The 12,500-nt window shown below is 43.9% G+C and overlaps 2 protein-coding genes across 3 annotated transcripts in view; both read left to right on the top strand.

The window, feature by feature from the left end:
- pth4 (parathyroid hormone 4) overlaps positions 1-990 on the top strand; it is a 2,718-nt gene extending 1,728 nt beyond the window's left edge. For both annotated transcript variants that reach the window (XM_068595915.1, XM_068595916.1), the window contains exon 3: positions 106-990. In XM_068595915.1, the coding sequence (XP_068452016.1) occupies positions 106-376 (271 nt within the window). In that variant the 3' untranslated portion in view covers positions 377-990. The remainder of the gene's footprint in view (positions 1-105) is intronic.
- Positions 991-1,390: 400 nt separating this feature from the next.
- cept1b (choline/ethanolamine phosphotransferase 1b) overlaps positions 1,391-12,500 on the top strand; it is a 12,092-nt gene continuing 982 nt past the window's right edge. The window contains exons 1-10 of the mRNA XM_068595867.1: positions 1,391-1,606; positions 3,206-3,511; positions 4,469-4,643; positions 6,321-6,468; positions 6,559-6,700; positions 8,749-8,833; positions 9,112-9,243; positions 9,836-9,994; positions 10,950-11,075; positions 11,408-12,500. The exon at positions 11,408-12,500 is cut by the window's right edge and continues 982 nt beyond it. Coding sequence (XP_068451968.1) covers positions 3,318-3,511; positions 4,469-4,643; positions 6,321-6,468; positions 6,559-6,700; positions 8,749-8,833; positions 9,112-9,243; positions 9,836-9,994; positions 10,950-11,075; positions 11,408-11,530 — 1,284 coding nt within the window. The 5' untranslated portion in view covers positions 1,391-1,606; positions 3,206-3,317 and the 3' untranslated portion in view covers positions 11,531-12,500. The remainder of the gene's footprint in view (positions 1,607-3,205; positions 3,512-4,468; positions 4,644-6,320; positions 6,469-6,558; positions 6,701-8,748; positions 8,834-9,111; positions 9,244-9,835; positions 9,995-10,949; positions 11,076-11,407) is intronic.

The raw sequence follows: 12,500 nt of genomic DNA, 5'->3' as shown, positions 1-12,500 counted from the left end.
ATGCTGGGACTTAAAATGGGAGCGTTTTTCTGCCTCTATCTGATAAAATGTGTGATCTGTGAGCTGTACTGAGGTCTCTCCCCCCCCCCCCCCTCCTCCCTGCAGCCGTCGGGCCGTGACCGAGCACCAGCTCATGCACGACCGCGGCCAAAACATCCAGAGTCTCAAGAGGCTCATCTGGCTGTCCAGCGCCATCGAGGGGCTCCACACCGCCGAAGCTCGGTCGGCCGAGTTCAACCCCGCGAAGGTCCTGAGCCTGGCTCTGAATCCGGCTCTGGTCCCCGCCGGGAACCCCCAGGCCCCCCGGGTGCAGAGCCTCCTGAGAGACTTCTTTAATAATCCCTACCTGACTCAACAGCAGGACAGAGGGGCCTAACATTGCTTTAATGGAACCTCTGTATATATATTAATAATAATAATAAATAAAAAACAAGTATTTTGCGTCCTTTAACTGTCTTGGGACAGACAACCTGTCAGCTGCAGACATGTCCAAATATCACCAAGAGTTTCAAATCAAATCCGTTTATAATTAGAAGTCTTTGAGCTCGAGCTGCCATGTGATCATGACGCTCGCCATCGAGGGCCGGGCGATAACCCGACTATGACATCATGTTCTTGACCTTGTAGGGTGTCCTAACAAACGGCACCCGTGCAATGAGAATGCAAGAAGAACGGTTAAAGCACCAAAATGCCAAATTACCTCTTTTACAGCCACCGGCGGTCCCGTGGCTTGTTCTCTGTGGTATCATCCCGCCCTCCTCTGCCTCTGATTGGCTGCGCCTCGGCTCCTTAGCAGAATGTGTAAAGTTTATTGCTGACTTTTGGAGGTCAATGATTTGAACTCGTATGTGGATGTTTTCATGAAGACTGCAGCCTTCTTGTTTAGTGCTTTCATCAATCATTAGTATCTTGATATATGGGAGAAACATGTTTTTTTTTCTTCTTATTTTGCTACATGCACGATGTCTACATTAATGTAATAAAAATACAGATCCTGTTGGAGATTTAAGATTTGATGTGGTGTCATAATTGTTGTTGACAGACTGATAACAATAAAAACATTTTTAATGGCAATAATGCAAAGTAATCCCTTATAATGGGAAGTTTCACCTTGATTCAAAATGTACTAAATAACGTTCCAGGTTTTCTCATGCTCAAGCAACACACTCTCGCGAGATCTGGAAACGCGCTCGCAAAATGCCCAAGCTACTTAATTTTATATAAGCTGTGTGAATATATAATGCCACTTCTAAAGAAGAGAAAATACACTAAGTAAAAGTAAAATATAAAAAACGTATGCAGTTTTTTTTTTTTTCATCCTCACCCAGGAGACTTGACGCAAACCGTCGTCTCCGCCAAAACAACGCGAGACTTCCGCGATGGCTAACGTGAACGAACGTGAACTAGCTCGCTGTGACAACCACGGTGACAGTCACCGGTCGCGGTGATCCACCTCCAGCTGCGAGCGTCCCCCCGCAGTGGTCTGACCGTCATAGAGAGCGACTCTGAACCCTACCCACCCGCAGAGGGGTTCCCGTCCGCCGGCTTGAAGCGTCATCACCGCACTCTCGGAAGCGTCCGCGGCTCTCGTCCTTTAACCGGCCAGGTCAGTTAAGCTAGCTGTCTCCAGGGTTAGCTAGCTAATCAAGCTTAACTTAAAGCAGCCTTCGCCGCCAGGTGAGGCGGCGATAACACACTCTGACTTCATCGATATATTTAATGGGCGACGGGGTTTTATTCGGCATGTAAATTAAGGAGAAGTGACACCGAGGAGTCTCGAAACTTCCCCGCTTCCGTAGCGACCAGCCCCAGCTAGCTAGCAGCGAGCTGGAGGCAGCGAGCTGCAGGCAGGTTGTTGTTTTGCTGTCGTTAGGAGCTCGTGTGTCGCTGACAGCCATCGAGGGAATCTGTCTCAGTGTGTTTGCTTTGTCCGGTGAGCTGATTAAACCCTGCAGAAGTCTGCAGGTAACGCTGTGTCCTCAAACGGTCACGTGGTGCTGATATACTCAAGGGTACTAGCAATAACACACGTGTGACAGTTCAATTTAGGACTCGTTTGTTTTCGTCTTGACTGGTGGAATGTAACGAGTACATTTACTAAAGTATAATTCAGAAATACTTGTACTTGACTGGAGTATTTCCATCTTGTGTTACTTTTTGCTTTCGTGCTATTCTGAGAGGGATATTGAACGTTTCGCTTTCCTGCACGTAACTGTGGTTACGTTGTAGATTATGAATAATAACTCAAAATATAATGTGTTTTTATGGATATGTCCGTTACAAAGGAATTAAGCATGTGTAGTTCACTTTGTAATTAAAACAAGTTTTACAATTAGATGATAAACATGTCAAATATGAGTTAAAACGTTTGGAACTTTGTTTTCTATTTTTTTGTTTTGTTTTTTTGCATAACCTCGACCTCGTCGCGAAAGGGCTGCTCATATGAATGTGCTACGTAGAAAGAGATGATATTTCCTAAATGAATACTCTCTGCTGTTTCGTTGTATATATTGAGTTTTTGTGTGTATATATCTTCCATTCTTGTTTTTATTTGTTGTGTCTAAGCTGCTACTTCGACAAACAAGTTTCCCTTTAGGGATGAATAAAGTATAAAGTATATCTATGCATGATGTGCTTAAGCTTCAGTCTGAACCCTTCCCTTTTGATTTAATGTTTTATTGCTATTTATTTATTTCTGTGCATTCTTTTTTGACTTTATTGAGCAATATTGTAAATTAAAAAATGCGTCTATAAATATGATTCAATAATATGATTTACATTAATATGAATTTGTCCATCCTGTATAGTCTGTACTAACTTTTTTGTGCTTAAAGTACATTTTGATGCGAATGTCTTTTCCTTTGTGAGGATTTGCTGCTTTTTAGTCACATTCGTAAAATTCGTAAAATTAATTATTATTTTTTTTTGTGTGTTTGTCCTGTAAAACGCGATTTTTTAAGACGTCTCCTTCGACTCTGAAAACTGTGATGACATGTCTCACAGTTTTGTGAGATTTTAAAAACCAAAATGATTAAAAAAGAAATAGATACACTGTGAAAAAAACATTAGATTAGACAATGTCGAAAATAATCATTAGTTCCAGCTGTAGTGAAACTGCTTCGTGGGTTTTGTGAGTCTGTGTTCGTGCAGTGTGTTGTGATACGCTCACAGGACGGTGTTGTGATATCTGGGTTCTTGTTCCCAGGTTTCGTCCAGCCTCATCCGGCCCCACTGTGGATCTTTAGCCCCTCCGGCAGGACAGTGGCAGAGGCAGAGGCGCAGCCATCGGGGACCAGAGCAGCAGGCAGCAGGGCTCCATGAGTGCGACGGGGCAGCAGCAGCAAAGTGGGAGCCTGCGTTCCCGCCGAAGCCCTGGCCGGGACAAGGACCGCGGCCAGGGCATGGGCATGGAGGCCGCCTGCTGGCTGGCCCCCGGGGTGCTGCGCCGGCTGATCGAGCTGCCCTCACCCCCCCTGTCCCGACACCAGCTCAAGAGGCTGGAGGAGCACAGGTACCACTCGAGTCCTCTGAGACAAGCTTCAGTAAAACCTCACGTGGTGTTATGTGATGGCATGAACAGTGAGTTATTATGTTGTAGTGCTGTGGTTTAGCAGCTGAGCAGCGTCATTTGTGGTTCTGCTGTGGTTGTGACCTCATCGAGCTCGATGAGTTGCTGTTGAGGCCGAACAATTTAAGAAAAAGTATCAACTTTTTTTGTTTACTTTTCATTTGTTTTCTGCAAATTAAACTTCACGTCCGCTTTTGGGGTCGACACAGTTTGATTGTGCCGAGTGTTTTCTCTGCTGGCGTGTCAGGTCTGAAGACGACTGAACCCAACTGTTCCGCTCGGTAGCTTGTTTGAGCTAACGTTAGCTTCCCCAGACTGACAGGGCAGACTGCGAGGTCTCGGGTCAGAGTCCTGAAGGTGATCCATTTAAAACAACGACACCAGTAGAAGTTTAAAACGGGACGTTTCCAGCTGTCCGCTGAGCGACACGTCTGAAGTTCATGTGAGGGGCTGAAAAGATTTGCTTTGACTCCATTGAACTTTTTTTCAAACTATTCATTGCTCAGTTCTCTTGTGAGCCTTTTGTTCAAGTGTAAACGTGCAGACTTCCACGAGCCGGGAGCACGTTATCAAGACAACAACCAGGATTTACCTTTTTGTTCTTATGCAAACTTTCAGAGTTAACCTTGAGTATCTGCTTCTGAGGTGACACTTTTTTTTTTTTTTATTGTCGCTGATTTAAACCAGCGGTTGAACTGTCACTTGCAAACTTTCATAAAAGCTATTTTAGTATAAAAACTATAACTTTTCAGCCCCAATAAAAGTGAACCACAGTTATGTAACTCGTCACCCAACCCTCATGACTATGTTGTTGTGTCATTACATCATCATTTCTGGTGGAGATAATGATGTAATGATAAGTCAGCCGGTCCTCACGCGTGCTGTCGTCGGTCCCTGCAGGTACCGCAGCGCCGGACGCTCCTTGCTGGAGCCTCTGATGCAGCGTTACTGGGAATGGTTGGTGGGTCGAGTCCCTTCCTGGATCGCCCCCAACCTCATCACCATCATCGGCCTGGCCACCAACGTCTTCACCACCCTCGTGCTCATTTATTATTGCCCAACCGCCACCGAACAGGTCAGTCATCGCTCTGAAACGGCGACGCAGCGGACGCTCCTCGTGTGAAAACATATTTAACTCGTTGAAAAATGTGGAAGCAATTTTGTCTCCAGACCTCCTTTTCCCATGTGTTTGAGTCGTGGTAGGAACCCCAAATTAATTCCAATACTTGTGTTTATTGTATGTATTTGTTCAGCAAAGTTCTGGAAAAAAAATGTATATTTGCAAAAAAAATCACTTTTAAAAGATATTTTGATCATAACTATGAACATCCAGCATGATATGAGCCAGATTCCCCAAAAAAGCCTCCTGGAGCGTCAATAAGACACCTTTTTGGAAAGATTAGGACCTAAAGAATCAGAACCTGAAACATAAATCACAATAAAACAAAGTCTTGGTCTGTTAGGAAGGAGCTTCAGTCAAACAAACTGTGTCGTTCGGTTCAAAAATGGGAAAAATATTACATATTTTATGCCAAAAGATTGTCTGAATGGGGCATGCTGGGACTTAAAATGGGCGCGGGAGGGTTTTCGCGCACGGTTTCCAAAAGGTTAACGCGCTAGAGTTCATGTTTTCATTCACTCGGTTGTTTCTACTTCGCTGCTGTTGTTGTTTTTACATCGATACTAAACTAAAGCCGTCAATGAAACTCAAAAATTTCTGCAGATGTACAGTTTTGTGTAATGTAAATTAATTCTTGATGAAGCTGTAGCAGAGAGTTAACTGTATGAATTTGCGTTGACAGCAAATATAATCAGAACATGAAACATTTTTTCTAGCTCACGTGTCCATGAATTGAAGTATAAAACACAGAATACGTAGGATTTGTTTTAGAGCCGCTGTCTGCAAGCGTCCCGACCCCGGTGCTTATGGGTATCTTTTATAACTGGCCATTCCTCCGGGTCGTCGTGTCCTTGAGCTTCTGCCTGGACGGCTCCACCGTCGGCTTTCGGGTATATCGCGTTACGAGGACGTCTGATTAATAATGGAGCCGATCCGGAAAACGGATCTGGACCCCTGATCACGCAGACCAGAGGGATCCAGTTCAGTTTCAAGGAGGTCCGGTCAGAGAAAAACGTCCTCCTGCAACGGTCCGTGACATCACAGCAATGTGTGACGACTCGCTGATGATTCAGTGCTGCGTCAACGGAGTAAAAGTGAGATCAACGTCAACAAGTGATCATCAAATCAAATACTAACACCTCAACGTATTGATAACCAGCTTGCAAATCAAACCGGGTGAACTAATTAATAATATATACTCCAATAATAAGTCAAGTTGAACATATAGGTTTGGAAACATCTTAAATTACAGCATTAAATTAGAAATCCTGCAGCTTTAAATACATTTCATTCACGTGTGAAGAGCCACTAAGTAATGTTCTTCTACAAAAGAGAGCAGACAGTGTGCATGGACTTCATCTTCATCTCTATCCTCCTCTCTGTTCACATCATCGCTGGGCAGAGAATGAACGCGTTAAGATTTGCATCCAATCCAACACTTAAGATCGTGCCTTTTTAATTTTTAATTTCAGTTAAAAATCCAAAGACGTGTGCTTCGTCTCGTCGTGGCGCTTTCGCTTTGACCTTTTTATTGTGACTGTGGTCTCCATTCGTATCGCTGACTCGGCCGTTTCTGTTTGGCGGTAGCGTGCCCCCCCCCCCCCCCTGCTGAGTGTGACCATGTTGTTTCAGGCTCCTCTGTGGGCGTACCTGCTCTGCGCCGTGGGCCTCTTCATCTACCAGTCGCTGGACGCCATCGACGGGAAGCAGGCCAGACGCACCAACAGCAGCTCTCCGCTGGGCGAGCTGTTCGACCACGGCTGCGACTCCCTCTCCACGGGTCGGTGTCCTCTCGCGTTCTCCGCTGAATCTGAAGGCGCCGCCGTCCGTGCTCACGCGGTTCTTCTTCTTCTCCTCCTCCTCTCTGCAGTGTTTGTGGTGCTGGGAACCAGTATAGCCGTGCAGATGGGCACCAACCCGGACTGGATGTTCTTCTGCTGCTTCGCCGGGATGTTCATGTTCTACTGCGCTCACTGGCAGACATACGTGTCGGGAACGCTGCGCTTCGGCATGTGAGTCGACGCCGCCGCTCGATTTCGTTGTTTGATGGTTTTTATTAGTTTTTTTTCGCAGTCTCAGGCGTTACAATTCAGCTCGGAGCCGTTATTTAACAGATGTTTTCCTACAGAAGCGTATAAAATGCATCAGTATTTCATGTTATCTTGACATTTCAATGTATTTATTTATTGAAGACAATACTTTGATGCAACATAAATGTGCGTGTGCTGAAGCTCCAGCTTATTATGTCTCTACAATCCAGTTTCACACCAAACCAAGTCACGTAGAAGAACTTTGTCTGAATAAAATGAGCAGAGTGACGATTTAAATCATGAAATATCTGATACAAAAATTAGTAAATGCGACCGTAGACCTTTACTTTCCACCTTTCTGAACTCTTTTCAGTCGTTCTGACGCGTTTATCTCGCAGTTGGATGCCTCTCTGCACTTTGTGGTGTTTCACGGTTTTCCTTCATGTGTTGTTTCTGTGGTTCTTTATTAATGAGATTGTTCAAAATCTGCGAAGCTAACAAAGTATTCAAATAGTTTTTTTCAAATAAAAGGAATCTGCCTTCTTTGTTTTAGTGCGTAACGTTGAAATAATCAAAGAGAGAATGCAAAAGTCAATCAACGTGATTAAAACAACGATAATAAGATGATCAATAAATCTGTTTCAATATAAGAGAGCTGGAAAGTTTTGTTGACCCTTTATATTAAAATTGTGAACATACGTTTGCATGAATTCATTCAGTCACTCAATAGTCAAAAAGACAAAATTTGCCCAAATCAGTGACTCCTTTAAGTTGAATTAAAACAGACCAGAAGCATGAAGCACATTAAGCCATCGAGTGAATTTAATCAGCTCAACAAACTTGCTGCATAAAGTCTGCAGCTAGTTAGCGTTAGCGTTAGCGTCAGTGATGTCATCACTGGTCTCTCTGGAGTAAAAGTTGATGTCTTCTGTGTGTAGATTTGACATAACAGAGCTGCAGATGTGTCTAGCAGGGTTACAGATGCTCACAGCCGCTGTGGGTCCTCGTCTGTGGAACGTGATGGTAAACCTCCCGGCTGATGATGATGATGATGATGATGCTGCTGCTGCATGGCTCCCCGCGCGCCGCTTCCACAATGACCCGCCGGCCTCCGTGGAGTTTCACGGGAGCTAACCGTCGCTAAACTCTAAACTGCTCGACGGCTAAACTCTGCTTTGTTTTTCGGGCAAATTCTAAATTGGGATCTGACTTAAATTGACGTTTCGTGAGTTGTACAAACGTCAATTTCACTCGATGCGGACGCAGGAAATGCTGAAGAAAGAATGTATGTATATTTATTATTCTCTCACTCTTAGTGGGAATCAGATGAACACATTACACCTGAGCTATTTAATACCTTAACTTTACTTCCTGAATATTTTAGATGTTCAGGGGACAAGACGCTGTGGAAACATAAACGTTACATCGGGACAAAATACCAAAAAAATCTTAATTTAATGGATTAATAATGTAAATATTGGATCGTTTTAGCCGTAATAAACACAAATCCAGAGGTCTGGTGTTTTAAATCCCACGTCTCTGTGTTCAGGTGGCTAGTGTAGCTTAGCGTAGCCTAGCGCGACGCGCTGTATCTCATTACAAGACAAAATAAATCTTAATTTACTTAATATATAATGTAAATGTTGGGTAGTTGCAGCTGGAATGAACACAAATCCAGACAGTCTGGTGTTTTTAAATCCCACATCTTTGTATTTGGTGGCTAGTGTAGCTTAGCCTAGCTTACCCTAGCTTAGCGCAACGCGCCGTATCTCATTACAAACCGACAGCGGCTTCCTGGAGTCTCCTCTGGTTACTGCAGAGCAAGAGGCGGTGAAATCTATCGCATCTTAAATGCAGCAACTTTTTCCCCCCCATTGAATCCTCCAAATGAAACTTCCCATCAGCCCCGGCGGGGGGCGGGGCGGGGGGGCCCAGCGGCGCGTTGTGGAAGAAGGCCGCGGGACGACCGGGTTGCCGCTGGTGGACGTCACTAATCCTCACTGTGGACTCTGCTCTCTCCTCCCGCTCAGCATTGATGTGACTGAGGTGCAAATCTTCATTATAATCATGTATTTGCTGGCCGCCGTGGGAGGATCTGCTTTCTGGCAGTCACTGGTAAATGTGATCGGTTCTACTTCCTACGGATTGAGATTAATGATGACTGATGATGCCATAATTACGTAATGCTCTTTGTGTTTACTGCCCTAACAGTCTTGTTTTGACTTGTTTTTTCGCTGTAATTGTTTATCAGGAAAACAAAGAAAGGCTCTTAGTGTAACTCGTGAATGTTCACACAGCTGAAGTATCAACTCATCTTTTAAACGTGAATGTTTGAGTTGTGTTTTCAGACTATTCGGTGTTTTTATCTTAATGTCGCGCGTCTGGATTTGTAGATTCCGATCCTGAACATCCAGATGAAAATGGTTCCCGCCATTTGCACGTTCCTGGGAGCCATCTTCTCCTGCACCAACTACTTCAGAGTTATTTTCACGGGCGGAGTCGGCAAAAACGGATCCACGACGGCAGTAAGTCTGGAAGCGTGAGCGCCAAATTGGGAATTGAAGAAAATTGTTTTGAGTTGTTTTTGCACGATTAATCTGAAAAGTAACGCTGCACGTGTAACGTTCTGACTACGTGTACGAAATATTCCCTTATTTTCCAAAATGGACAATAGCCGTGTTCACACAGCCAATAAAAACAGTCCAGTTAACGTGCAGCCGTGCAGACTCTAAGTGATGCCATCGGTTGAGCTGTGTGTTCATCTCAAAACCTCTTGGTATCCAAGTCTTTCACAGTGTTTAAAAGTAGTGTGTTTCTACTTGTGGGTGGAAATGTGAGCTTCTCTTTTGAGCGTTCATCTCTGCAAACTGTTTTTTTTAATGAGCTGACTGTAAGCCGGCAAGAGGCTGTGACTCGTAAAGCTGTAAAAACAAATCAGCCCCATTGAGAAGCTCATAAGCCGTCGACAAGTCCAAAGAATGCTCTTAAGACCCAAAATGTATCTGTACATCCCACATGTCTTGATCGCTAAATGCTCCACTAACTTGAATATACTGCCTCCACTTTCCGGGACATTAACCGTCTGTGTGTCTTTGTGTTTGTGTGTCTGTCCTCAAGGGAACCAGCGTCCTCTCTCCAGTCTTACATATTGGTTCGGTCATAATTTTGGCGATGATGATATACAAGAAGTCGGCTGTCCAGCTCTTCGAGAAACATCCGTGTCTGTACATCCTGGCGTTTGGCTTCGTCTCCGCCAAAATCACCAATAAATTAGTTGTAAGTCGAACCTCACATCACCTCTACATCGTCTCAAAGAGTGAAGCCAGGAGTCTTTTCTTTAGGCTTCTATACAACCAGAGGAGAGAGAATGCAGCTTTAACACATGAAGCATAGACTTCTATACAACCAGAGGAGTCGCCCCCTGGTGGTCAGGAGAGAGAATGCAGCTTTAACACATGAAGCATAGACTTCTATACAACCAGAGGAGTCGCCCCCTGGTGGTCAGGAGAGAGAATGCAGCTTTAACTCATGAAGCATAGACTTCTATACAACCAGAGGAGTCGCCCCCTGGTGGTCAGGAGAGAGAATGCAGCTTTAACACATGAAGCATAGACTTCTATACAACCAGAGGAGTCGCCCCCTGGTGGTCAGGAGAGAGAATGCAGCTTTAACACATGAAGCATAGACTTCTATACAACCAGAGGAGTCGCCCCCTGGTGGTCAGGAGAGAGAATGCAGCTTTAACACATGAAGCATAGACTTCTATACAACCAGAGGAGTCGCCCCCTGGTGGTCAGGAGAGAGAATGCAGCTTTAACACATGAAGCATAGACTTCTATACAACCAGAGGAGTCGCCCCCTGGTGGTCAGGAGAGAGAATGCAGCTTTAACACATGAAGCATAGGCTTCTATACAACCAGAGGAGTCGCCCCCTGGTGGTCAGGAGAGAGAATGCAGCTTTAAGACATGAAGTATAGACTTCTATACAACCAGAGGAGTCGCCCCCTGGTGGTCAGGAGAGAGAATGCAGCTATAACACATGAAGCATAGACTTCTATACAACCAGAGGAGTCGCCCCCTGGTGGTCAGGAGAGAGAATGCAGCTTTAAGACTCTTTAGCACTGGCTTCCCTTTTCAGACCCAGAGGGTGAAACATCTGGTAAAAGACAATATGGTTTGTCTTCTCTAAGTTCGCGTTAAAGTTGTGTTTTCTTGTTTCCTCTGTTTACAGGTAGCACATATGACAAAAAGTGAGATGCATCTCCACGATTTAGCCTTCCTGGGACCAGGGCTCCTGTTCCTGGATCAGTATTTCAATAGTTTTATTGACGAGTACCTGGTGCTGTGGATTGCGTTGGTGAGTACTAGCGTAGGATAAATGTACTCGTAATATGTAATATGTATATTTGTATGTGTGTGTGTGTAGTTGTGATTGGTTGATGCCTTTTTATTACTTTGAACAAAAAAAAGGCCTTTTGTCAAACATCTGAAACATTAACTTTAAGGTCTGACTGTGTAAGTTTGGATATAATTGTGTAGACATTCTTAGATTGAGACGTCTAAAGTGTGTGAAGTTCTGTGAAGTTAAAACTAACGCAATCGTAACTAAACAGTTTAATTTCACGAGAGCCTCTCTCTTCCTCTCGGTGACGCCGTTCTCTTTCTCTCTCTCCTTCTCTCCTTCTGCAGATCATTTCCTTCTTTGACTTGGTGCGTTACTGTGTCAGTGTTTGCAACCAGATTGCCTGCCATCTTCACATTTTTGTTTTCAAAATCAAGCCTTGTTCTCTGCTCAGTCCGGCTCCTCGCTGAGGACGACGCCGGCCCCGCGACTGACTCTCTTCCCCTCCTTTTGAGTCGCTTTCATCTTTTTTTTTTTTTCTCCCCTCCCTCTGTCGTCCACGTAGAGATTCAGGGGATGACGTGGCGTAAAAATTAAAAAAGAAAAGAAAAAAGAAAATGTAAAAAAAAGAAAAAGTATGTGCTTCTGCCAACTGAATGTGAGGACAAATAATATATATTGAGAAACCGGAGTATTACTGTCATTTGCTTCTTTTTCATTTTTATTTGTGCGGCTCCACCACCCTCCACAAACTGAACAAATATTTCAGGAGAGTCCAGGTGCTGCTCGCTAAATGTCTCACGGAGAGAAACTTCCAAAATCAAAACGTATCGGAAGTGAATCAAAGTCTTTTGCGTTTCATGATTTATAATTTTTTTGTAATATTTGCGTAACTTTACCCTTTTCTTTTTTTGCTGTTGTAAATATCTGTTACGGTGTCTGTGCTTTTTCTTCTAAGTAAAAAAAAAAAGAAAGAATCATCCTGCTTTGACACGTTTATATAAACCTTCATGTTTATGATTTTTATAACCACTTTATTTTTTTTTCCTGCACGTTACAACAAACTGTGTCAATGTTTTCATGGAGGAAACACGTCGTCGACTTCAGAACGTTGTTAGTGAACAAAACCTGCGAAATATTCACTGGTGATTTGTTTTTCATTCGATTGTCCACTGAAACCACTTTGTTGTGTGTGTGTGTTTTATTGTAGAGTCTGATGTTATGTGTTAATATATAATATATATTCATTATGATAGTTTGGTTCATGCTTCAAGGAGCGATGCTTCCTCTACACTTTATTGTTTTTATTGTGCACTAGAGGGAAAACACGACGCTCAGAGGTCTCACCCCGTGATGTCATTCTGCTTTGTTATCGTCAACAAATCCCATGAAGGTGTGTGTGTGTGTGTGTGTGTGTGTGTGTGTGTGTGTGTGTGTGTG

The sequence above is a fragment of the Clinocottus analis genome, unplaced genomic scaffold (assembly GCF_023055335.1).
Source record: "Clinocottus analis isolate CAN_PGR_092001 unplaced genomic scaffold, fCliAna1.0.p SCAF_32, whole genome shotgun sequence".
NCBI lineage: Eukaryota > Metazoa > Chordata > Actinopteri > Perciformes > Cottidae > Clinocottus > Clinocottus analis.
Note: the sequence above shows the minus strand (reverse complement) of the source record. Positions and strands in the feature narration are given on the sequence as shown.